Source organism: Eleutherodactylus coqui, chromosome 3 (assembly GCF_035609145.1).
Source record: "Eleutherodactylus coqui strain aEleCoq1 chromosome 3, aEleCoq1.hap1, whole genome shotgun sequence".
Classification (NCBI taxonomy): Eukaryota; Metazoa; Chordata; class Amphibia; order Anura; family Eleutherodactylidae; genus Eleutherodactylus; species Eleutherodactylus coqui.
Genome location: NC_089839.1, coordinates 146,471,248 through 146,498,640, shown reverse-complemented (window position 1 = coordinate 146,498,640; position 27,393 = coordinate 146,471,248). Strand labels below are relative to the sequence as shown.

The 27,393-nt window shown below is 45.9% G+C and overlaps 1 protein-coding gene across 1 annotated transcript in view; it reads left to right on the top strand.

The window, feature by feature from the left end:
* BAIAP2L2 (BAR/IMD domain containing adaptor protein 2 like 2) overlaps positions 1-25,894 on the top strand; it is a 44,906-nt gene extending 19,012 nt beyond the window's left edge. The window contains exons 5-14 of the mRNA XM_066594566.1: positions 5,364-5,435; positions 7,624-7,740; positions 11,479-11,625; positions 12,809-12,943; positions 17,156-17,258; positions 17,335-17,563; positions 20,629-20,685; positions 20,833-20,986; positions 22,393-22,433; positions 25,522-25,894. Coding sequence (XP_066450663.1) covers positions 5,364-5,435; positions 7,624-7,740; positions 11,479-11,625; positions 12,809-12,943; positions 17,156-17,258; positions 17,335-17,563; positions 20,629-20,685; positions 20,833-20,986; positions 22,393-22,433; positions 25,522-25,597 — 1,131 coding nt within the window. The 3' untranslated portion in view covers positions 25,598-25,894. The remainder of the gene's footprint in view (positions 1-5,363; positions 5,436-7,623; positions 7,741-11,478; positions 11,626-12,808; positions 12,944-17,155; positions 17,259-17,334; positions 17,564-20,628; positions 20,686-20,832; positions 20,987-22,392; positions 22,434-25,521) is intronic.
* Positions 25,895-27,393: the final 1,499 nt, after the last annotated feature.

The following is a 27,393-nucleotide window of genomic DNA, read 5'->3' as shown; positions in this document are numbered from 1 at the left end:
GCTCAGGGATGTTATATAGTTTTGAGTAAAACCGTCGAAATTCCTCTAGTATTGCTTTTGGGGAGTGGATTTGCCTACCTTCCGCTGAGTTTATGGAGTGTATGTGGGGGTGGGACAATTTGGGGTGCAGGGCCCTGGCTAACCATCTGCCACTCTTATCCCCATACTCATAGAATCCCGCTTTGAACTTATCCCTTCTGCATAGGGCTTTTTGATCGAGGATGTCTAAGACTTTGTGACGCGTCTCAGAGATTTCCGCCTGGAGGGTGGGAGATGGATGCCTCTTGTTGGCCAGTTCTTTTTGTTGGAGGTCCTTTATCAATTGGGTAAGCCTAGCTGTTTGGTCTTTTTTAATCCTGGCCCCATGTGATATGAAAACCCCTCTCAGGACGCATTTTAATGCCTCCCATTTTAGCGGGGCGGGCGTGGGGTCTGATTCATGGTCTATCCTGAAGTTATTTATTGTTTTTTTGACGTCATTCATATAGACAACGTCTTTGAGCAGGTTGTCATTTAGACGCCACGTGGGTGTCCTCAACTCCGTGTCCCCCGGGCCCAAGGATGCAAACACTGGGGAGTGGTCGGACCACAGCAGGATGTCCAGGGAACATCGAGGGTCCCCATCTAGCAAGCTGTGTGAAATGTAAATGTAGTCGATCCTGCTGTAGGAGTTATGTGCCATGGAGCGGAAGGTGTAGTCTCGCTTACCCGGATGAAGAATGCGCCAGAGATCTATCAGGTCCATACTCACGAGGACTTCCTGAACCCTTTGGGTGGCTGACTTTGAGACCGCTGAGCGCCCTGTGGAGGAGTCCAACCGGGGATCCATGCACATATTAAAGTCGCCTCCCACCAGGATCGGGGTTCCGTCTGCGAAATCCGAAAGTCTCCGGAGAGCCCCGACCGCGAAACTCACTTGTCCCTGATTAGGGAAGTACATATTAGCAATCGTGTATATTTTACTATTGATAGACACCTTGAGAAACATATACCTCCCCTCCTCATCCCCTTTCTGAGATATCACCGTTGGGGTTATAGATTTATGGAATGCAATAGAGACTCCACAGGTTTTGGTCTCAGGGTGGGTGGAATGGAACCACAGGGGATAATATTTGTTCCTACCACAGTCCGGTGGGCCCGAGCGTGGGAAGTGCGTCTCTTGTAGTAATGCAACCGCGACCTGTTTCCTGTGGAGTCTGTACAGCACTTGGTTCCTTTTGTTGGGGCTATTAAGCCCCTTTGTGTTGAAGGAGCATATATTTAGTCGTGCCATCTGAACGTATTAAGAGAATGACCTGCTGGCCACTTAATTTTTGGGGACTGAGTCCCGCTCGTGTACCGTACCTGGAGTTGTAGGCGGGGGGGGGGGGGGGGGAACACACATGAGGGAAGGTGGGGGGAGGGACGACGGGGTAACAGTGGTCCACCTGGTAGCCACTTGAACATAACAAACTTCAAGCCTAAGGTGGAAAACACTTAAACTCTATCTATCAAACGACTAACGTCTCTACAGCAAAAACTTGCTGCGGTCCCTAGTGGGGGAGCGATTGAGTCGGGTCGAGTCTCTTGGACGTAGCTCCTCTCCTCCACGGCGACTGAAAAGAAAAAAATTTGGTTGTGTGGTGGGCATCCAAACCTTGATGCGGGTATCCTGGGCAGGGCGGGGAAATGAAGAGAAAGAAAGAAAAGAGACACTGAGAGAAAAAAAAAAAAAGGGGGGGGGGGTCCTCCATCGCGCATGCTGCTGACGGGGGAGGGGGGGAAAAGTCCTCCCATGTTGCATCCCAAGAGGTCTCGTTGTCGTGGGTCCCGGATAAGCTGGATGGTCCTTTCCGTCTTGGGTCTCATGCTCGAGGAGTAATGGGCACGCAGACAGAGCTCTGTTCCAGCTGTTATTTTCCTTTCTTCTGTTGGGTTGTACTGTCTGCCACTGGCTTTTGGGTGGCGGCTGTGTCGGGGCTCTCGTCATCTGCCACTCCGGCAGCGAGACCATTGGAAGTCCGAAAGCGGCAAGGAACTTAGGTAGGTCCCCAAGTGATCTGAATATGGCTGTCTCGCTCCCCGAGCCAGCCACCAACTGGAAGGGGTAGCCCCAGCGATAAGGGATGTCCCGTTCTTTCTGTAATGTCAGTAAGGGCCGAAGTGCCCGACGTTGTTGTAAGGTTCTTCTTGACAAGTCCGGTAGTATCAATAGCTCTTTGTCCCTGACCTTGATTGGGCCTTTAGATCGGATCTGGCGCAGGATTTCTTCCTTCTCTTTATAGAAGTGTATCCTGCAGATCACATCACGCGGTCTGTCTGGGTTTGTTGGTCTGGGGCCTAAGGCTCTGTGGATTCTGTCGATTTCGATCGGTGTGTTTGAGGTTCTGCTCAGGAGGTCCCCGAAGCATTTTTGCGCCCAGGTCTCCAGGTGTCTGCTTTCAATCTCCTCATTTAGACCTCTAATCCTTAGGTTGTTACGCCTGTGGCGATTCTCGATGTCGTCTAGTTGGGTGGCGAGTTCTGATATCAGGCTAGCATGTTCGCTTAGGATGTCGTGATGCTCGTTCACGTGATGAAGTATTTGTTCTTGCGTCTCCTCCGTCTCTCTTACTCGATGTCCCATCTGCTGGATTTCTTTTTGCAGGGATGCGAGTGCTGCTCTTTGTGATGAGGCGAATCGGGTGAAGAGGTCATCCAGATCTCCCTTGGTTGGGATGGCTCTGAGGTGCTCCTTCCAGTCCCAATTGTCATTTGAGGGATCCATGGCCTGTGTAAGGGTCCCACTTCCCGCTCGGCCGCTTGACATTGTGGGAGGTTGTGTGGCCGGTCTCTGTTGCCTTTGTGGGGCCTTAGTTATGTTGGCATATGTAAGGGGGGTGGGGGGTATATCTCTGTAATCCCCGGTGTGGGACACTTGCTCTTGCGGTGGACCCCTACGGTCTAGGGCTGATCTGTATGGCATGGGTGTGTGGGAGTTAGGGTCCCCCTGTTTCCTCCTGGTGTCAGGCCGCTGGTCTTTGCGCACTGTCCCCTCCCTACCTCCCCACGTTGTGGGTGAGGGTCCAGGGGTGGCTGCCCACTCCTCATCCCCCTCCATCATGGGCTCATGTGGCCTGGGCTGCTCCTTTTGTCCCTTCTTTGCCCCCCCTGCCTGCTCCGCTTCTGCCCTGCGGGTAGGACTGCGGTCCTCGGGGGTTTTCTGGCCCCCCTCCCCCTGATGAGTGTCTCACCGGGTCCCTGGCGGCTGCTGGGGGCCTCCGTACCGGTGTTTTGCGGCCTCGCGCTTTGCTCCTCCCTCACTTCCGGTGGAGCGGTGGACAAAGATGGCGGCCGGGCCCGCACTTCCGGCAGGATCCTCCGGGCTCGCGACTCCGCTGACGGTGAACGGTGGGCCTCGGCGGTTGGTGAGTGAGGCTTCTTGTGCTGCGGGGAGCCGATGTGCGCCATTGTGGGTGCCTGGTCGGTTCCCTCTCCTGCTGTAGCTTTCGGGCTCGGCGGCGGGGCTTCATCCGGCGCCATCTTGCCGCCGCGTGGGTCGTCCGCCTGCTGTGTGGGAGACCTGCGGTCGCGCTCTCCGTCCCGGGGCCTTTCGCTGACGTCCGCCTCCTCCGATTCCTCCGTGCGACGTCTTCTCCCCTCTCTCTCCTTCGTCCCCTCCGCCGGGGGCCGCTTCCCGCCTTCTTCCTCCCGCCTGCAGCGATCCCCGCCAGCTGTCACGAAGCGGTCCAGGGGCCCGGAGTCTTCCTCTCTGCTCCTGGTGGGGCTTGTGGCTCTTCTTCTCCTCACCATGTTCGGGTTTGGTGTAGTTAGGGGGTTTGGATGCCCTTTTTTATGGTTTCAGCCGTGGGGAGAACGGAGCTGAAGTGTGGCACGTCCTAGCTCTCCATCGGCCAGGCCACTCCTCTGCTGCGTTTTTTTTTTCCAGGTGTCTATGGGGCTTTCTAATGTTAAAAACGCAACGCGGCAAAATCGCGATTTTGCGCGATGCAATTTTAACATTACAAGTCCCATAGACCCCTGTAGAAAAAAAAAAAACGCTGCGAATTTCGCAGTGAAAAAAAAACTGTAGTGGGTAGTCACCCTTAGAGAGAAGAATTTCTTCCTGACTCCAAATATGGCAATCAGAGGTTATCCCTAAATCAATGCCTCATCTCCAGAAATCTAATAACCATAACTTGCAATATTCTTGCTCGCTAGAAATTCATCCAGGACCCTCTTATACTTGTACAATGTTGATTCCACCATCACAACATCTTGTGGTAGAGAGTTCCATAGTTCATATAGTAAAGAAGAGATTGCACCTTTGTCATGCTGACAGGTCTAAATAGAAAAATATCTGTCTATATATATATATATATAGATAGATAGATAGATAGATAGATAGATAGATAGATAGATAGATAGAGAGAGGTAGAGAGAGATGTTGTTGTGATCTGAGGCAAAATTACTATATGTTCTTGTCATAAGCATTTATGCTACTTTTCATGCATCTCATGATTCTATTTACCTTGACAGCAGCTGTCTGGCATTGGTCGCTAAACTTGAGTTTATTGTCCACCAATATGCCAAGTCTTTTTTAGTGGCAGTTTTACTATTTCATACATAACAGTAAATTTTGTTTACTCCCAAAATTTTTGCTAATTATTGCATAAGCTCAAAATTGTGTACAATTTTCTAGGGGGTTTTGCCTCACTCGCCAAAATTGGAAAGTGGGTTGAGGATGGGTGTGAACACTAGCAGGCATAGATTTTCATTTTCTTACTTTAGTACAGTCCAAAATGTGTCAAATTTATTAAGGGGCATGTGTCTTTTCATGAATGTAGTGCAATTCACTCCAGTGAACTTTCTTTTAAAACCTGTGCATGAAACGCCAGTCTAAATAAATGTGGGCCAAAGTGTCTTGTTCACCCTACAGTGACAGTGTAAAGGGGCTGCCCAAGTCATATAAAGTGGCTATGATTTCTCCCTACTATAAGATAACAATCAGCGGATACTCACCTCTTCCCGCTCGTTCCTGCCCCCGGCTTCGGTCTCCCTGCTGGTGTCATTTTTAGGCTGTCGTCAGCTCGAGCCCATCTACAAATGCTGAGCTCTGTCATTGGCTGCAGCAGACAGGTTTATGTGCTGTCACAAGCTGACAGCTGCTTGTAAATAACAACAGAGCGGGACTGGAGGCGGTGGTGGGGGATGAATGGGGAGCCGGGAAGAGATGAGTATCAGCTGATTGTTATTTTGCAGCACACAGGACTTATTAAAAGCAACTTAGTATAACTCAGACAAAACTTTTAAGAAGCTCTACAGTGTTAGAATCTCCCCGACACAACTCCCTCTATGTATTTTTGCCTATTTTTGAGCCAGAATAACTTGTGGATGTCTTCTAGTTTCAGACATTACATAGCGAGATTATCCAACAAATGGACAAGAACACAAAGCTGGATATGCAGTTTATACGAGTGAGTATAATTTACTATATATATATAATATTACACAACCTGTATATGTCCAATTTTGGTAAAGGTAATTATAGACAAGCTAGTAATAAGCAAAAGACAAAATGAAAAAAAAAAAACACCTTATATAGTAACATAGTATGTTAGGCTGAATGAAGACAATGTCCATCTAGTTCAGCCTGTTCCCCCCCCCCTCCCCCTCCTTCCTTGTTGGTCCAGAGGAAGGCAAAAATACCCCCAATGAGCCAATTTAGCTAATTTGGAGGAAAAAAATTGCTTCCTGACTCCATAATGGCACCAGAGTAATCTCTGGATCAACATTTGAGATCAACAACCCCGCTGGACACCTAATGTCTATATCCTGTAATATTGTAGCTCACTAGAAAGACATCTAGTTCCCTATTAAACTCTTCTATGGATTTTGCCATCACCACATTCTCGGGCAGAGAGTTCCACAGTCTCACTGCTCTTACAGTAAAGAACCCGTATCTGTGTTGGTGATGAAACCTGTTTTCTTCTAGACGTAGCGGATGCCCTCTTGTTACCGTAGCAGTCCTGGGTATAAACAGATCATGGGAGAGATCCTTGTATTGTCCCCTAATGTATTTATACATAGTTATTTGATTGCCCCTTAGCCGTCTTTTTTCCAGGGTAAATAATCCCAATTTAGATAGCCTCTCTGGGTATTCCAGGCCGCCCATTCTGTTTATTAATTTAGTTACCCTTCTTTGGACCCCCTCAAGCGCTGCAACATCTTTCCTGAGCAGCGGTGACCAGAACTGTACACAGTATTACATATGGGGCCTGACAAGTGCCTAATATAGTGGAAGAATAATGTTCTCATCCCTCGCCCCTATGCCTCTTTTAATGCACCCCAAGACTTGATTTGCTTTTGCAGCAGCTGACTGGCATTGACTGCTCCAGTTAAGTTTACAGTCAACTCTAGCACCTCCAAGTCTTTTTCCATATCACTTTTCCCTAGCAGTACCCCATTTAGTGTATATTGGTGACATCTCCTGTCGATGTGCATAACCTTACATTTATTAATATTGAACTTCAGTTGCCATTTTTCTGCCCAAGCCCTCAGCTTATCTAGGTCCACTTGTAGCCATATATTGTCCTCCGTTGTATTAATTATCTTGTATAATTTTGTATCGTCTGCAAATATTGATATTTTACTGTGCAGCCCTTCTATCAGGTCATTAATAAATATATTGAACAGAATGGGCCCTAGTACTGAACCATGTGGCACCCCACTAGCAACGGTGGCCGAATCAGAGTACAAACCATTTATTACCACCCTCTGCTTTCTATCTCCCAGTCAGTTCTTTACCCAGATACACACATTATCGCCCAGTCCGAGCTGTCACATTTTATATATCAGCCTATTAATATAGCTAAGTATTTTGCACAAAAGCATTTCAAAAACATTTTTTTAGACAATTTTATAAATCTTCCATGAAAGACTTTCACACATTACCACATTTTACTTTAAAGGGGTCATTTACTTTGGACAATACCTACTTGTTAGAACGACCTCTTGACAATAAACATAATACAAAGTGTCCTCCTTGGTGGGACTCCCACAGATCAGCTGTGGATAAACCTGGTAGCAAGTGTTCAGTTTCTCCATAGCACCACCAGAGGGGAAATTGGGCATTACACAATATGCATGCAGATCATTAGATTGTGTCATACAGGATAGGACAGGTCCCCAACGATGAGAGATACTTTTTCATACATTCTCTACCCTTGCCAAGAGATTAAGATCCTGAACAAGGGACCCCATTTTATTAACTCAGAAGTCCCTAATAGGGTGTATGAAAATAGGTTTTGTGAACCTGACAACCTCTTTGAAGGAACCCTATACATTATCTGCATTTTTAACATACTTTAGTTACCTGTATTTCTCCATTTAGAAAATGTGTGTGACAAGGACAAATGTAATTCCTTGTGACTGTCTGTTTATACTCTGTGTGAGGAGATAGCAGAGGGACTGTCATAATATGTTGATGGCCATCACAACATCCATGATGTGCTAAAAGTTTGCCAATTGACTTCCCTGCAGATGACAACCCCTATTTACAGAATTGCTCCTACTTGTGAAGAGATAAACTTGGGTAATATATGGTTATCAGTTTATTGCTCAGATTTAATTAGCTGATTAATTTTATTTTCTACTGTTATATAGGACAGCCAAAGCCGATATGAAATGGAGTATCACCAAAGAGCAACTACCCTTGAAAAATGCATGTCAGATACTTGGAAAATGGAGAGCCAAAGGGATCGTAACCTGCAAAGTATGAAAGTAAGGACCAGATTCAAGTCTTTATTCACACACCACTGTTTTCTCTGTTGGGATTCCATGTTGTTCATGGTTTGGGCAGCATGAATCACCTGACAGGTTCTTTTGAAGAGATTTAAAGGAGATGTCTCGAGGAAGCAGTTAATTTTTTTTTTTGCCCAGTCCCCCCCATTAAACACACATTACTAAGCCCCCCTGTAAATGACATTTCTAGCTGGTTCGTACTTACCGTTCCAGCGTTTCAGCAACTTATAAAAGTTTCCTCAAGATGGCCGCCGGCTCTTTCCCCGTCGCTCGCTGCAGCCCGACGTGCGCGCTCCCGAGACGCCGCCAGCTGTGTCTCCATGGCAACCGGACGCATCGCAGCCGCCGACCAGACGCCCCGCAGCCGCCGACCAGACAGCAGGTAACCGGCGCTAGCCCCCGGCTCCCCAGCGCTAGCTCCCCCGGCGCAGCGACAGCCCCCCCCATCGCAGCGACAGCCCCCCCGGCCTAGCGCTAGCTCCCCCGGCGCAGCGACAGCCCCCCCGGCCTAGCGCTAGCTCCCCCGGCCTAGCGCTAGCTCCCCCGGCCTAGCGACAGCCCCCCCGGCCTAGCGACAGCCCCCCCGGCCTAGCGCTAGCTCCCCCGGCGCAGCGACAGCCCCCCCGGCCTAGCGACAGCCCCCCCGGCCTAGCGCTAGCTCCCCCGGCGCAGCGACAGCCCCCCCGGCCTAGCGCTAGCTCCCCCGGCGCAGCGACAGCCCCCCCGGCCTAGCGACAGCCCCCCCGGCCTAGCGACAGCCCCCCCGGCCTAGTGACAGCCCCCCCGGCCTAGCGCTAGCTCCCCCGGCGCAGCGACAGCCCCCCCGGCCTAGCGACAGCCCCCCCCATCGCAGCGACAGCCCCCCCCATCGCAGCGACAGCCCCCCCGGCCTAGCGCTAGCTCCCCCGGCGCAGCGGCAGCCCCCCCGGCGCAGCGGCAGCCCCCCCCCCCCCCCCCCGGCGCAGCGACAGCCCCCCCATCGCAGCGACAGCCCCCCCGGCCTAGCGCTAGCTCCCCCGGCGCAGCGACAGCCCCCCCGGCCTAGCGCTAGCTCCCCCGGCCTAGCGCTAGCTCCCCCGGCCTAGCGACAGCCCCCCCGGCCTAGCGACAGCCCCCCCGGCCTAGCGCTAGCTCCCCCGGCGCAGCGACAGCCCCCCCGGCCTAGCGCTAGCTCCCCCGGCGCAGCGACAGCCCCCCCGGCCTAGCGCTAGCTCCCCCGGCGCAGCGACAGCCCCCCCGGCCTAGCGCTAGCTCCCCCGGCGCAGCGACAGCCCCTCCGGCCTAGCGACAGCCCCCCCGGCCTAGCGCTAGCTCCCCCGGCGCAGCGACAGCCCCCCCGGCCTAGCGCTAGCTCCCCCGGCGCAGCGACAGCCCCCCCGGCCTAGCGACAGCCCCCCCCATCGCAGCGACAGCCCCCCCGGCCTAGCGACAGCCCCCCCCATCGCAGCGACAGCCCCCCCGGCCTAGCGCTAGCTCCCCCGGCGCAGCGGCAGCCCCCCCCCCCCCCCGGCGCAGCCCGGCGCAGCCCGGCGCAGCGGCAGCCCCCCCCCGACCCATCACTTACCTGGGAGGCTTCTCGGGGCTGCTGGGCTGGGCTGGTCTTCTCCGCTGGGCAGCTCCAGTTTCTGCACCTTCCTCTAACAGAGGATGGTGCAGAATGGCCGCTTCAGCGCGCTCCCGAGCAGTGACAGCTCGTCTGCGCATGCGCAGAAGAGCTGTAGCGGGGAGCACACTGAAGCGGCTCGTGCTGAATGGAGAAGACCGGACTGCGCAAGCGCGTCTAAAAAAGCAAGCTGCCAGCGAATTTAGACGGAACCATGGAGACGAGGACGCTAGCAACGGAGCAGGTAAGTGGAATAACTTCTGTATGGCTCATATTTAATGCACAATGTACATTACAAAGTGCATTAATATGGCCATACGGAAGTGTATAACCCCACTTGGTTTCGCGAGACCACCCCTTTAATAATGTGTCTGAACTCCATCAGTGCTGGTTAGATTTTTTTTCTTAACTGAGAACCAAAGGCATGGTTATCTAAAAAGCAGCATATTTTGGGATTTAACTGCTTAAGGAACCAGGTTGTTTTGTACCTCAAGGACCAGACATGTTTTTGTTATTTTACCCATGTGGTGGTTTTACTGCCCTATTTGTTTCCTTCAGCTACCAAATTTATTTTAGCTGAGTTTTTTTTCCTATGACATAAAGGGCTATTTTTATATCTTTTCACTGAGTTTTTTCTATTTTTTAGCTTTTATTGAATGACAGCTGAGAGCTGTCTTTGATTGGTCACAGTGCTCAGTCAATCAGAGTGCTGAAAGCACTTCAGAGCAGTGCAGGAGAAGACCCGTCTGGATGTGCCTGAGCCCCTCGGCAGCTGCAGAGAGGTGAGTATATATATTTTTTTATTTTTTTACACATTTTAGGGATGATTTTCAGGGAAGGGCTTATATTTAAAGCCCTTCCCCAAAAATCACTGCAGGGCTTGCCGGCAGCCCATTGCTTTCAATGTAGCACCGGCTCCATTGAATTCAATGGGAGAACATAGCGATCCTCTGCTACAGCTGTGACAGCTGTGGCAGAGGATTTCTTCATCCACGCGGGGAGTCCCCTTGTCACTGAACACTGTGAAAAATTCTGTTACAGTGTTCAGTGATGAGAGAACTCCCTGTGTAGATGAAGAAATCCTCTGCCACAGCTGTAGCAGAGGATTGCCATGTTCTCTGTATGTCAGTGGGGCCACCACTGCTACCGTTGGCCTCATTGACCAAAGGTGAAACCCCTGGATGGGACAGCTTCCTGGGGTATCACATCCAAGGAATACCCTGCTGCAGCTGTCCCTGCTGCCGCAGGGATAGCTGGCAGAGCACTTTATGTGCGCAAAAACGCAACCAAGTGCGTTTTTTTTCTGCGTGACGCCCGCTTAGGTCGCACAATTTTTTTTGCCATGCGTTTTTGTGCACATAAGTTCGCGCGTTGAAACGCCTGTCTGACTGAGCCCTTACAGTTGTTTTTATTTAATTAGTATATTTATGCTAAAATAAAGTACTGCAATGGGTTCCTCATTTTGTTTTGGATGTTTTGATAAATAATATGTATGGTTTCTGATTACAGGGCACATATGGTGACGGTTTTGGTTGGCGTTGGCTTTGCGTCATTTTATTTTTTATGTATATGCTTTTATTCTGTAATTTTTTAAAACTTATTTTTGTAACTATTTTTTTTACCACTATGTCATCTATGATGTCATACAAGACCTCTTGGGGACATTCACATTGTCTTTTTTATCACACACTTTTTCACTGTAGCTGGGACATCCATAGGAACCTCAGTTACAGGGGAAAATCCCTAAATCTGCTCCTTCTCTTTGAATAACGCTGTACATGCATATCAGTAATCACTAACTATATGAACCTGTAGCAAAACTTGGATTAAATTTTGTGCCACCACAAGCATCTTCGGCAGCAAGAGAGTTCAGTATTTGGAAGCATACAATTGATTTGGTATCTATTCTGTCTGCTGTGTCTTTAACTCCTTTTCCCTGTTCTCCTAGTGATCTGCCCTTAGTTTCCCCTATCCAATTTCATTTTCCTCTTCCTTTATGGTCAATCACTGCACTTTACTTCTAAGTGGAGGTAATCCACTTCGGATCCTAGGTCCCATAATAGCTACTATACCTGCTACGCTAACATGGTGATTTGTTTTTCCATCTTCTGCAGGAGAAAGTGAACATGATGCACTCAGACATGCTTTCATTTGTCAGAGAGAGTCAGCGAGCGGCAGAACTAGAGGAGAAGCGTAGGTACCGGTTTCTGGCAGAACGACATTGGCTACTGTGCAGCAAATTCTTGCAATACCACAACCGGGTAAGATATGGTCAGACAAAGCCCGTGCAGGCCAGAACAAACAAGCTAAAAGTGGTTTTCTGGGAAAAAGCTACTGATGACATATCCACACAGCTGGCCTGCTTCACTGAGAGAGGGCTTTGTGATCAGTTCATCACCAAAGATCCCGAGCGGCAGGTCTCCGGCAATTAACTATTGACCCAGTTTTTTACCGGAAAACCCCTTTAAGGGCTCATGCCAATGGCTCTATGTGTAAAACATTGCGGGTCTCTTGCAGCGTTTTACACATTCAGCAGCTATACTCTCTGCGTATGGCACTGCGCATGCCCATGAATCACACACACATAGACATGCACAGTGTGATTTATATTTTTAATTCCATCTCTGTTCAGAGCAGGGATGCGTATGGTTTCTGCAATTTATTTCTCTTTCACATCGATATGCAGTGTCAACACGCTGGTGTGCATGGATCAATAAAAGTCCATTGCCTCCATTCACCGCATATAACGCGTTAATGCAATGCATGTGTTATACGCGGTGAAAACACGGTCATGGGCATGAGCCCTATAGCTGTTTTCTGATTTAAATAAACTTTGGTTGCACCGAAAATAAATATTGTAAAATTTAAAAAGCCAACAATATTCGCCTTGTCATCACTCATTGCTCCAGCGCCACTACTCTATTCTCTGTGCTGGTCTCTGTTTACATTGCCTGCAGCTGTGCTGTCCTGCCTTCTGCCTGCCCCAAGGGGGATATCGTTAGTGACATCCCATATACAGAGCTAGACGTATGACACCCAGCCATTGTTACTATATACGGGACATTACTAGGCGAGGACTCGACGGTGACATCACTAATCCCATGACACACCACTGGAGCGAAAAACTGAGCAACAATGGAGGTGTAAATATATAAAAAGGACTATTGGCAACATGGGGGCTTGGTTTAAATAATAATTAAAAAAAAATCTGATAACTCCTTTACTATTATATAAATAACTGATGTCCATGAACATCAAGATATTCAAATTGCCTTCATGCATAAATAAGGATAAGTGCAAGGGGTATTCTAGTTCAGCAAATAAAGGCTTTTCGAACCTAAAGCTACACGGTTTTGTGGTATATTTTCTATATCAATTTTCAAGGTGTCTGCTGTTAGTTCACACCCTAAGCTATAATAAATGTACATTTCATTCTATGTTTAGGCTCAGGGTGTGTTCAACCCACGACTATCTAATTGGAAAGAGCAGATTGATGCAAGCAGAGTTCAGACAGGTCCAGCTTCTCAGAATTATGCAGTAGGTCGGCCAACAACTAGCCCAAGGGACTCAATGAATATGGTAAGTCATCTTACTGCATGGCAAGAAACATTTTTTATAAGCTCAACATGTGAACCCTTATCTAAATGTATATCTTAAGGCCCATTTAGACACAACGATTATCGCTCAAAAACCATCTTTTGAGCGATAATCGTTCTGTCTAAATGCGCTGCCATCATGCACTGTTCGTGCACTATTTGTTCATCGCTCATTTCTAGCAAGCTAGAAATGAGTAAGGAGCCTTATCAGCGCCGCATGCTGTTTTTCGCAGCGGGCAGCAATGATAGCATTCTTCCAGCGGGTATCCTGCTTGGACTTCCCAGCGGGACACCAGCTGAAAGCTCTGAGAACAAAAGAAGCTGTCAGTGCTCCTACTGTTTCTGGGAGCTAGCAGCTCAGCGGGACACCACCAGAACAAAGCAGCTGTTTGCATATACAAAACAGCTGTTTTGTTCTCCGAGTTAACAGCAGTGTCCCACTCCGCCTGCATAACTCTTTGAGTAGCTAATTAGCTACTTAAGAGTTATGCAAAGATGATTGCTCAAAACTGTCACTCAAACTGTCATTTGAGCGATTTTGAGTGATCATCTTGCAGTCTAAATGCACCTTTACTACTCTACTGCTCCTTTTTATCTGTTGGTGTAAAGCAGCAATTAGGAGACTTTAGGTGTCTGATTTTTTTGGACTTCAATTTAAAATTCTATATATTTATATACTGGAATTGATCTATTTCCATTCTTATTTCTTAGCACTCTTGGGTAGACTACATTTCTCCGGTGAAAGTATGTAAAAGTTTCTGCCTGAGCCAACGCTAGAGCAGGGCAGATACAGTTGTCCATGAGAGAAGCATGGTTGTTCCAAGTTGACACTAGTAGTGATGAGCTATTAGTGAAATTATCGGTTTGTATTCGTATCGGGTTGATTTAGCAAAAATCATTGTGAATTTGGATAGCGAATTCCGACTCCCATTAAAGTCAATAGAAGTCAAAATCAGGTTCACAGATTTGTCCCCCAGAAGGTCCCTAATGAGCCAAAGCCCTCCAGATTCCATTGGAATGCAGTCAAACATCTGAAGAACAATGTGTGCGTCCCAAAAATTGGTCACAATAGTGTACAGTGGTATAGGGGGTCAATTGTAGCACAGAGGTGTCACTGAAAATAAAAGAAGGCCACATATGGTCTACTAGATTGTTGCTTGATTTAAAAGCAATGTCATACATTTTACAAGGACAAATTCTGCCAGGTGAACACAACACAACAAGGAACAGTTGTCAAGCTATCAAACACAGAGGGCGCTCAAAGGGACAACCAAGAATAAATTATGATATTACCTATTTATACTCACTCGAGGGGAAGGTGGGCTCATTATCACTGAACCTAACCCCCCAAGAAGGTCCAAGATCACCAATGCATATATCAAGAGGAAAATAGAGACTGTCTTGATGCAAATATGAGGATATTTATTAAATAATTGTTAAAATACAGGTAAAAGGCCCAACACGTTTTGGGGAGTTAACAATGTATGCCTCCCTCATGCACTATATTAAAAACTACTCTTTGTCTTAGCATGGTACTGCCCCATAATGTCCGCTTCTTCCTGCTACTCTTGTGAGCTCCTATCATGACACTCTTTGTCTATTCATGTTGGGTCAAGCACCTCAAAATCTTCCACTTCCTCTTCTTCTGCGTCATCCTTCTCCTGAGTGCACTCTGTGTTACAGTGAGCACCACGAGCTGGCACCTCTGTTTCCACATCCCTCTAAGTACAGATTGCTTGTGGAGAGCTGACTATGTGCTCTGATCCACCCTCGTCTTCTTCCTATAGTTGTTTGGACTGCCTGTTGACATCCATGATACTGAATGATCAAATAGCTCCTCAGACTTCTCCATGTGAACTACTTTGGAATGTGTGGGAAATTTGTCATGGACAAAGTAGAGGGTGGATGCTCATGGCCGACTGGTGCAGACTGACTGCTGGGTGCCTGCAACAGCAAGGAAGAGGGAGTGGTGGTACTTGAGGCATGCTGTGTTGTCCACTCTATGACCTGTTCTGCATGCTGTGGATGTAATGCATGGGCTGAGATACTTCTAAGGAATGGCAGCAGGCTTGCTTTGCCTCCGGTAGAACGTGGAGCTGTTGCTTCAGTTGGAGCCGCTTGAAGTGCTAACTTGGCCCATTCTCTACCACCTCCACCACCAACAACACATCCCCTACCCCTTGCTTTCTTCATTTTTCTCTTAAATAATTACATTTTCTGTCTGCTTTTTAATGTAGCTTTATTTAACTTAGCAGCTAACTTTGTAGTTTGCAGAAAACCACTGCTAGCTGGATAAGGCCTGCAAATGAATCTTAGTGGCTGGACTGGTGACTTTGAATGATGTCTGAGGCCACTGACATGCACTGTGTGTATTTATAATAATAATCTTTATTTGTATAGCGGCAACATGTTCCATAGCACTTACAAAGACAGGGGGAATACAGAAAGACAAAAGTACAAAAATTACAGAACCACGGTTACATAGTAATCAGTTGATGGAAACAGTAGGGGTGAGGGTCCTGCTCCAACGAGCTTACATACTACAAGTAATAGGGTGATACAGAAGGTAAAGGGGCTGGAGATGTACACAGTATGGCGAGGTGGAGAGTGAGGGATGCTATACACATAAACAGTGGTCAGACATGTAGCTGTGTGACGGCAGAATCGGTATGACTGCAGGGGCAGTTGATGGTGGCTAGCAGGGATTGCAGTCAGTAGGTCAGGGAGCATGTTATCAGGTGGCGTACAGAGGAGTTTGTTTAGGGAATGCTGTATGTCTCCCTGAAGAGGTGCGTTTTTAGAGCATGCCTGAAGTTTTGTGAGTCCTGGATTGCCTTTGGTAGTACATTCCAGAGGACTGGTGCTGCTCTGGAGAAGTCTTGTAGGCAGGAATTTGTTGTTTCCCTGTTTGGTTTTTTTTTACTTCATTCTAACAAAAAAAGACAGCCAAATGAATAGGCCAGAATAACTGATAATCACAATATGTGAGAACAGAGTGCTTCACAGAGTGTAGTTAAATTCCACTCACCTCACTGTTAGCTGCATAAGGCCTGCAAATAATTCGTACTAGCCGGACTGGCAACTTTGAACAACATCTGAGGCTGTTTACACACACTGTGTGTATTTGTTTGGGTTTTGTTTTATATTAACACAAAACACCACTGCCAACTAAATAAGCTACAATCCCTTAGCACCATGATATGTAAAAACAGAAGGCCACACAATACAGCTTTGAACAATATCGAAGGCAACAAACGGCAAACTGCAATATTCCCCATGACAAAGTGTAGTTTGTCTGTCTTCTTTGCTGCTATATACAGTGACAGCGGAAGAAATATAACCTTTCCCAATGTGCAAACCACGTTTTGTATAGCTAGAAGAGGCTATGGAGGACACATTTCATGATATTATCAAGGCAGCCTGGCTGCTGATTGGCTACACGCGGCTGACCTGTACAGCAGGCATGATGAGAAATTCGATTTTCCTACAATTTCACCAAAAATGAGTTTCGACTTGCCCGATAAAATTTTGGTAAAATCGAGGCAACATTAGACACCAGCAATTTTCAAGGACTGGCCTTGTGCCTTGTTAATTGTCATTGCAAAAATAACTTGGAGAGGAAGCTGTAGTCTCTTAAAGTGCATTGGTGAATGCTAGCCATCGTGGAATAAAGGGATCCGAGGAATAAAGACATCTTCATTCTGAGAACAGCCACTCAGTGTTGTAGCCTCAATCACATGAAGCATGCATTGTTTGACATAGAGTCAGGTTTCATTACAAAGTCACAGTACATTTATATTCCAATTTTGTTTGTGACTATGTCAACAACAATAGGTCTTACAGAGCCAAAACCTGGTCTAAAACCTTCAGAAGCACCTAATTTACCTATATGCCAAATTTTGTGCAGATTGGTACAGTTTTTTGTCTGTGCATAAAAATAGACAACAGAAATCCATTTATATATACAGTATATAAAGATACATATAGACACACACTTACCTGTCTTCCATTCATATGCAAAGTAAAAAAAAGTTGCAATCCAGCAGCCTCAACTCTAAGTGGACAGTTTCGATAATCCATAATTGACAGAACCGAATAGAATTTTATTGCTATACAACTTATATTTACTTCTCTATGCACTTTCTGAATGTTAAAGGGCAATATACCTAAAACAATATTTTCACTTATCATTTAGGCACCCAAGTCTGTGGCCGATGTGTTATCTATGGTAAATCGTCAAGAACAAAGAGATACTATGGAGAATACTACAAGAAATCTGCAAAGAACACCATCTAATGGTAAGTCAAACACTTTAAGTTTGGTCTTCATTCTTCTTGACTTCTTTTGAGTTTTTTTTTTAATGTTCCCTTTCAGGATCAGCAGGCAGTTTTCGTGCTCGTTCCAATTCCTTTGGTGAGGTTGCAGTAGCTGCAGTTGCAGCAGCAGTGGCAAATGATGGAAATAGGAAAGTCCAGGCCATCATAGACCATAAACCAGGAGGAAACCCTACCATGCTGCAATTTTCAAAAGGCAATGTGATCACTGTACTAGTTTCAGAAGCCCGAAACGGTTGGCTGTATGGGAGACTTGATGCTCTCTCCACGTAAGTTGGATACAGGCAACAACATACATAGATCAGTTTCAAAGGTCCATGGCATGATTAGCCATCTCTAAATTTTGGAGCTCCGTGTGATTGCGGGTCCAATTCACCTTAGGTACGAATGTCTCGTGTACACTTTCACTGCCACTCAAAATACCTTATTCCCCGCCACATAGCATCTTCACATAACATCACATTACATATTAACAATTAAAGTCAAATTCTCATAACCGGTCACAATTGCTCACTAATCACAGTCCCCTTCGAGAGATGATACTCCAGTCTGAACTCATCCGTCATTGTCTCTAGAGCGTGCGCACACTAACATCTCATTGGATTGGACTCGCATGTCTAGCAGCTGTCATCGTCTTGGGTCCTTGGCGTTGTCTGCTTCTTCAAGAACTGAGTCCCCTATGGGAAGGGATACTCGCTATCCTTCCATGTGACACTGTATCATATTCGGCCCCTGAATCATCAGGCCATTCCGGAATCTCCTTTACCTTTGGGTCATCGGGGCTGTAGGGCTCACGCTCTTCCCCTCTATTCTCTGATGCTGCTCCTCCTGCATAGGGGCAGAGCTTTGGTCACCACAAAATTACTGGCTGCCGCCACGTACTCTTATAGGCTGCTGATAAGCCTTTGTGCTGTTGCGCTGGCTCCTGAGTACCAAAACGCCAATTTTCTGGTTGGGTGCGGATTCTCAGTAGACTATTAGGCCGTCTGCACACGGCCGTGTTGGGCTCTGCCGCGGAATTCCGCGGTGGAGCCCGTCACGGCGCCCCCCCCCGAGACCCCAATACTTACCTGCGGATCCGGCGTCCTACGTCCCGCATGACGCTTCGGCATGACGCGCCACAGCATCATGTGATATGCCGGCCACGTCACATGGCACGCCCACAGCATCACATGACACGGCCGGCCATGTCATATGACGCGTCGGCCACGTCATATGACAAGGCGGTGGTAGGTGGGGAAGCGGTTTCAAGCTATCTTCCGCTGTACAGAGGAAGATAGCATGACAGGCGGCTTCCATTGACTGCAATGGAAGCCGTCTGCGCATACACCCGCGGCAAATAGAGCATGCCGTGGGTGAGGTCGGGTGATTTCACGGTGCGGAATTCCGCGGGGGAATTTCACACCGTGAGCATTGAGCGATTAGGTACCAATAGAACCTAATAGCTGGGGCAACGTATTACGCGTCGGAAATCCGTCCGTGGGAAGGAGCCCTTATCCTTGTATTCTGTGAATTCACGTGACCTGATAAATGAAACCACGTTTCGTCCATCCTGAAGTGCAGCAATGCATCCAAAGGTCTTTGGTAGCCAGCAACCATGTACAATAATTTATGCGTTCAGCTTTGTCGAGCTCTTTCAGTTCCTGCACACACATTATTCAGTATGGTCTCAGAGATTCAGATATTTCAACCCTCGCCGACACGTCGTTCGTGATACACAACTTGATAGACAGTCTCTGAGTTGATTTTCGAGGGCTATTTGCAATCTGCTGATGAATGTTACAGATGACTTTGGACGTCCGATCTGACTGTTTGCAACAGACCTGGTTTACACCATTTCTGAACCAGGCTTTGAATACAGCATTTCCTTAATTGATACGCTTCACACACTGCCTTTCACATTAACTATGTGGTGTTGCAGGAAGAATACCATCTTTCTGATGCGATGTGTACAGAAGGACTAAATAGTAGGGTAACATAAAGCCAGAAAACTGCACACGGGGTGACACGACTTCGCCAGACAGGGTACAAGGAGCTATGGCCTCTTCTAAAGAGTGTGGTGCCGGGATCAAATACCCTTTGTCTTCAAAATGGCATCAATTCTTTCAGGTACAAGTGCACACGGTTTTTGAAGGACCTCAGCAGGGAGGTTGTTCCAGACATCATGAAGAGCACTGAACACAGATCTTCTGTGAATGTCAGCTTGTTCAAATCCTTCTATCTATTCATGTAATCCCAGACAGACTGGATGATGTGAGATCAGGGCTCTGTGGAGTCATATCATCGCCTTAAGGACTCCTTATTCTTCTTTACACTGACGATAGTTCTTTATTTATTCACTTTGCATTTTGTTAATTGACAAAAGTAACTTATCAACACTTCTATTTGTGAAAACATTCTTAAGACCCATTTACACGCAACGATTATTGCTCAAAATTTGCTCAAAAGCCATTGTTTGAGCTATAATCATTGTGTGTAAATTCTCTCATCTTTCACTCTTCAGCTGAATGATGATTTTTTTGGTGAGCGTAAAATCCATCATTCAGCCGGAGAGAAGATAACACAGACCACATGCTGTGTTCTCCACGGAAGCTGCTGATTACATTGTATTCAGCAGAAAGCTCTCAGCAGCCCTTGGCAGAACAAAAGGAGCTGAATGCAGAGAACAGATCCTCTGCTGTTCTCTGCATACAGCTCCGGAGGCTCATTTACATGCAAATAAAGGTGATAAGCTGCTAATGCACATTAGTGTCCGTTAACAGTTTATGCAAAACAATCACTCATCTTTTAAACAATTATCTTTGCGTGTAAATGGGCCTTTACTTTGAAGCTTTTTTTCTACACCTGCCTAAAACTTTTGCGCAGTACTGTGTAAAAAGTAAAATATAGTTTTTTCCAAAGGTTTTACTGTGGTATTCACAGTTGATTCAAAGGAAATTCGTGTTCTTGCACTGCGCACCAAATGCCAATTTTCTGGTCATGCGGTGGCGTTTCGGGAGTCAGGTGGGGATTTTAAGTAGACCATTATCTTTGTATTCTGTGAATTCGCATGATCTGATAAATGAAACCACTCTTTGTCCATCATAAAGTGCAGCAATATATGTATATTTTGGTAGTAAAAGATCACAGCTATGATACCTAACAGCAGTACAATATGGTGTCTTGGACAACTATTGAAGGGAACATTGTGCTGCAATGTCATATAGCTAGACATAATGAAGGGGATTTACTTTCTTTAGTGCAACTCTGACATTTGTAGTAATGAAAACTTTACTGGAGGCAGTAAATAATAAGGAATATGATCCTTAATTGTCCTTCCCTTTTGTTTTCATAGGACAGGCTGGTTTCCTGAGGCATATGTAAAATCTATGGATGCAGACCTCAATCCCAGGCAAGACACAATTCATCATTTATAAGGATGGGTGCAGTTTTTATATTGCTAGTGTATAACATTATCCTGAACGGTATTATGCAGTAAGTATAATTTTCTCTACATGATGAGCAGTTCTATAATTACAGTATTGATCTGCCCACACAGGCCGCCTGTGTTACGTAGTGCACACAGTACCAGCGATCTCCTGGACGTTCCAGACAACATCCCGGAGCCGGACTACAGTCAGAACGCCACGGACGCGAGGCCGGGCATCAAAACCTCCAGTGCCGCTCCATCTATGGCCAACAACAGTGTTAAAGTAAGTGCACCAGTCTCACTTGCTTCATAGATGGAGTGGTTAAAACTCAGAATTGTCATAAGCTAAACCTCGGAATGAAGGAAAATAGAACATGCTGCATTCTTTTTTTGCGCAACCGCAATGCGCAAGAAAAAGTTTGGGCATGTGAACCAACCCATTGAAATCAATGCGATCTATCTTTTGAATATTGTGCGCAAAAATCCACCTGTGTGAAGGGAGCCTAAGGATTATATTCGGAGGAAACACAGTCATGCTTAATATGAAATTGCCACTAATGGACTATTTACATTATTTGTAAACTGGAACACCGCATACAATAATTACTGTACAATTGGCTGACAATTGGCTCAAAAAGCTGAATGGCTAGATTTTGTATGGCCAAATACAATATTTTATAGTGTTGCTCAACCATTAGGTCAAGCTTGATCTGGCTATGTATGGTTAACAGCAGCGTAATTTGTAGTTGTTAGGAGCCCTGTTACAGATTTTTAATTGGGGCCCAACTACACTGCCTCATTTATAGTTCTGGTCTCCTCATAGGGGGAAGAGAGATCTTATGGGCCCCTACAGCTCCAGGTGTGACTGCATCCATTATAGTTACACCACTGACGGTTAATCTTTGTTTAATTCTTCCACCAAGACATGTGTTTTTTGGTAAAAATGGGATTTTGCTCCGTACAGATATTTCGGTCAGTAATAGCGCAGTATAGAACTGTGTAGATATACAAATGTACTAGCAAGAAGTGCTAGACAAACACATTCTTAACTTTTCATTTTTTCCCCCTATACTAACACCCCACATACACTCACCCTGGTCTCTCTTCCCAGCAGGGTTCCTTTAGCTCCATCCTCACATCTATGACACCTCAGCCACACTTCTGGTGGATACAGGATGACAGCTCTGACTGTTAAACGTATCATCATTGCCAACCCTGATGCCCACACTCTGGTAGAAGGGGGATAAGATACACGTCTATATAAGAGGCGGCAGGGCATGGGTTGAGGTTGTGTGTGTGCTTTGGCGTAAGGTTTATCTATAGAAATGATGTTCCTGACACTGCAGATCCCACAATACAAAGGGAAATGCTTTAGATTTTGCTTTGTAGATAAGACTAATTAATAGTTAACTATTCCTTATCCCCCAGCATGCTACATTGAGCTCTCTCATCACAAGCCACGTAGTTATGACATATATAATGGTTTCCATTATCCCATCAATGCATGAAACTAATTTTGCCCTTGTGTAAAATTCATGCCATAAAGTCTATTGGCATATAACAAGGGACAGGAAATGTTTTGCAGTGGCTACATTTTTGCACCTTTAATATTCACCACCTATATATCTGCATGTGTATGTCATAATGTATGTGTCTATCTGTTCTTAAGTGTGTTGTTTTTCATTACAGAGGTCCGGAGGAGGAGCGGTGCGAGGAGAACTGTTTCCTAGGTAAGTCCTGCTAAAATAATGTGTCACAATATGATTGGAATTTAATGTGTTTGTGTCCACTCTATTAAAAAAATATAAAGGGATTTTCCAGGTAAATTCTATTGACTACCTATCTTCAGTATTGGTCATCAATTGTTATTTGCCAGGGAACCGCTACTCAAGATTCCTGGAAATCAGCTGATCGTCAGGTCATCAATAGGACAACATTATCAGTGTTGGAGGCGGAACCATCATAGGGTCCTTCACTCATATAATCAATGGGAGTGATGCCTCCTATTACACTTCTGCATTGGTCCACAGTGTTGAAGGCAGAAGTGTAGTAATAGGATTCAGCTCACGTTGATTTCCTTGGGAGTGAAGCCCTCTATGCCCCTGATGAAGATGTCCGGCTCCACTACACTGACAATGGACCGGACAATCAGCTGATCACTGGGGATCCCGAATGCCGATTAACTGTTGATGACCTATCCTGATCAAGAGATTTTTCCTTGAATACCCTTCAACAAAATCTGTTCAAAATGCGTCTTAAAGGGATTATCCAGAAATTTAACAAAACTGTCATCTGTGCAGCCTGTGGAAACCCGTCCTATGAGTTGAAAGTATCTTTAGTCCAGAGGGAGAAGGTAGCATGGCCAGGGGAAGGGGCCTTAGCCTATCGCCACACTGTTTGGCCCTGTTAGGCGGAAGAGTAAGTCTGACAGGAACAGTGTGGTGCTAGAGATGCATTCAAGCCATGTTAGGATAGAATCATAGAATGGTAGAGTTGGGAGGGACCTCCAGGGTCATCGGGTCCAACCCCCTTCTCAGTGCAGGGTTTACTAAGTCATCCCAGACAGATATTTGTCCAGCCTTTGTTTGAACACTTCCATTGAAGGAGAACTCACCACCTCCTGTGGTAACCTGTTCCACTCATTGATCACCCTCACTTTCAGACTACACAGATGGCAACTATTTTGCTAACTTCCTGGATAACCCCTTGAGTCCACGAGGTGTAATGTTTCTCCTTGTGGAGAGCATTAAGAGGGTTTAGGGAGTCTAAGGCTGGGTTTACACAGGGTAGAATTGCCGCAAAATGTCCGTGCAAACCCTCTGCATGGAAATTCCGCTGCATTTTTAAAACTGACACTAAGCAGCAAACTGCAAGAGATTTGCAAAAATCTTGTCTATGCGCTGACGACAAACCACGCGGAAACTGACATGCTGTGCAGAATTCAAATCCGCAACATGTCAGTTGTATCACCTCTCCAGTCCTCTGGGTCCTTCTCTGCTACGGGCACTGCACCATATTTTGATGTTGATGCACACTACATTCTGACGTGGGTAATGTTGGAGTTCAGTGCAGCACCAACACCTGGAGCAGAGAATGACCAGCTAGGAGAGAGGATTGGGAAGAAATTCAAAAGATGCTCACTGTTATCAGGAACTTCTGTAAAAATTAGCCCTTCCATTATGATGGAAGTGCTCATTGTATAAGGGCTCACTCACACGCGCATATGTATCCTGCGTATTATGCACTGATTTTTTAACGTGTGTAAAATATGCAGTACCCAACAAATATGCATGTACATGCATGTTTGCTGTGTATGTTAAATGCCCATTGCCTATATTGGTGTGTATAACTTGCATAATATGAAAAAAAAAGCAGGTGTGAGTGGCCCAATAGAAATTATTGGGCTTTTAGTCCTGTGTATTACGTGTGTGACACACACCTGTGTGAGTGAGCCCTTTTACAGTAAGGCCTCATGTCCACGGGCAAAAGAAGAATTAAAATCCGCAGCGGATTTTAACTATTCTCCCGCCCGCGGATCCGCACTCCATAGGGATGCATTGACCACCTGCGGGTAGATAAATACCCGCGGATGGTCAATAAAAGTGAATTTAAAAAAATGAGCATGTAGAAAAACGTGACATGCTCCATTTTTGTGCAGGTCTCCCGCAGGCTTCTATTGAAGCCTATGGAAGCTGTCCGGATCCGCGGGAGACCTAAAATAAGAATAACTTACCCGCAGCGGGCCAGGCACATCTTCTCTTCCTCGCGGTCGGATCTTCTTGCTTCGGCTCGGCGGATGTGCCCGGCGCATGCATGAGGCACGCCGCTGGCGTGCCGAGTACATCCGCCGGCCGAAGAAAGAAGATCCGGCCGTGAGGAAGAGAAGACGTGCCCGGCCCGCTGCAGGTAAGTTAATTCTTATTAATTGTTATTTTGAGCGCTCATGTCCACGGGGCAGGAGGAACCCGCTACGGATTCTCCATGTAGAATCCGTAGCGGGCCTGATTTTCCCCGTGGACATGAGGCCTAAGTTAAGTTAAGAAAATGTTTAATAACAAATAATATTACACACTCCCCCCATCTGTGGCAATGTTGCACCCTAGATGGTCACCTACCCCTCATCCTGGCCCTGGATCAAACCTAGAACATGTTGCATTTTACAAAAGAAAAACAAAAAGAGTGCATTATATATCGATGTTTTATTTCATAAGAAGGTTTACTGGACTCCTCCTTCTATCCTTCACCTGCTCTGAGGATTTTATTGTACTAGTTTGTTTAGTTTTTAAATATTTTAATGACTTGATATAATTGTGCCCATAGTGTTAGGCTAGGATTACATGGTGATGTGTAAATAGGAAAGATAGAACAATACCTCTGCAGCTTCTCCCATTGGATGGCAACTTTTCTGCAAATCAATGTTAGATCCTTTAGACAAGCCTTATAACAATGACAGGGAATTTAAAACCAAGCCAGAATCCATACACAGACAGCTGTTTCGGGGTCTTTTGCCTCTAATCAGTGTACAGTAGGACCTTCTAGTTTGGTTGTCTGAGGTAATACATTTCAGAGTACAGATGCAGCACAGGAGAAGTTCTACAGAAGAAGCTTGTAACTCTTTTACTACTAGAGAAGAAAGTGCATGATAATTAACAGATTCTTTGGTGATATTCTGTACTTTCTAAAACGGTAGATAAAAAGATGCAGACTAAATAACTCACACAGGGGACAACATAACTACCGGTATATAACATGCTATCCACCTATCCTGCAACAAATATGACAACTGTACTGTTTTAACTTTCTTTCTCTTTCTACCAGGGGAACAAATCCATTTGCAACAGTAAAGCTCCGTCCTACTCAAACCAATGATCGATCTGCTCCTGTTATTCGGTGAGACAAGATTAGGAGATGGCGGTTTATGACCTGAATTATACCGCCATTTACTGGACTCCATTGGGTACAATTCTGAATGAAGATTCTTTTAGGCAAGAACGGCCATCTGGATACTGATGTTACTGAAACATAAGATTACATCTAGTTTGTATTCATTGGTTGGAAGCAGATATTGCACATTCTGTACATTTTTGTTCCAGTTATTGTAAATATCTTACATGAGATCTTGTTAATGATATTATCTACTTGTTGCTTCTGTAAAAACATCCATTTTGTGGTGTTTGCAGGAATAAAATAGATTTGGTGAAAATAGAAATTGGGTAATGATTGTGATCAGTGTAAATAAAGCAGATCAATACATTAGAGAACCATGTGTGCTTCTAGCATTGCTTGCCTGAGGATCATAATTTCATTGCTGTTCTTTTTGGACTTTAAATAAATCCCTAATTATGTATAATTGAGTGAGCATACAAAGGGGGTCACACTTTCAGTGTACTATGTTAAATCATTGGGGAAAGATCTGGAGCAGTGAAGGAGAAGGTGAGGATCTAAGCATTTTGTTGTACTGCCATCTAGTGAAAAATGAAATGACTGTAGTTTAGGAAACAGCAAGATATTCTTAAAAGGGTTTTTCTTAACTTAAATGTACTGTATATCACCTGGGGTCAAGTTATTAGAGCCAGTTCTCGCTAAGCTACTTTATTAGAGGTCATTACTATCTAGTTCTTGAGTATGCTACATATGCTGACCACCGTAGTATTTTACCAGGGTGGCAAAGTGTTAAATGTTAGAGAAAAGGGTAAATAGTTTGGCTCACATAATGCAGTGTGAAGATGAGTGTTATATATACTGAATTGCCACTTTATTAGAGATGCCCATCTGGAACTGTGTTGGACCTCTTTTTGACCTTCATTCTGCAGCAGTTTGTTGTGGTGTCGATTCACCAGTATTGGAGGACACAGGGTGTGTCAACAAAACATTCCCTACCGTATTACGCCATCTCCACCAGCCTGAACTGTTGATACCTGATAGGAAGGGTTCATCGATTTATGCTGCTTGTGCCAAATTCTGATCCTCCCATCAGCACAGTGCAAAAGACATCTGGATACATCTGAGCTTGGTGATTCGCTTTTTGTGCTCTTTTGCCAACTGGAGTCTTGCCTTTCTGCTTCTCTTAGATACAGTAGCAATGGCACCACTGTTCTGTGTACGCCGCTGATTGCGCAATGAAGCGCTACAGGTATATTCTTGTGTTCCAAATTAAGGGTTAAAATACGAGCTGCTCGCAGAATGATTGACTGGTTACACATAATTATGTGTCATGATAAAATGCTGGCTGAAAATCGCGACCATCTGATGCATTGGATTCCAATGCATTTCTTCAGATGGGCGATTTTTTTTTTTGGTGCGTAAAATCGGCTGTCCCGAAAGATAACGCACATTGTGCGTATTCCAGACGGTCACTTTTACACTGACTGGAAAAGATAGGACTGAACCTAACTTTTGCCAGAATACTCTACTAATCTCCCTCCCCCTCTCCTCTCCTTCTCCACCCCTTTACCAGCAATGGGAGGGGGCAGATCGGGGAAAGGAGATTAGCACATTAGCTCGACTAAGCTCCTACCCTGTCCCCTTGTCGGTAACTAGCAAGTGGCGGAGAGGTGGTGGGAGTGTAACACACTAGCTCCTGCCCTGTCGTTCCCTTTGCTGTTAGCCGGCAAGGGGCGGAGATGGGGAGGGAAGGGGGAGGGAGTTTACCAGAACTAAGCTCTTTCCCTCTGCCCGACGGTATTCCGG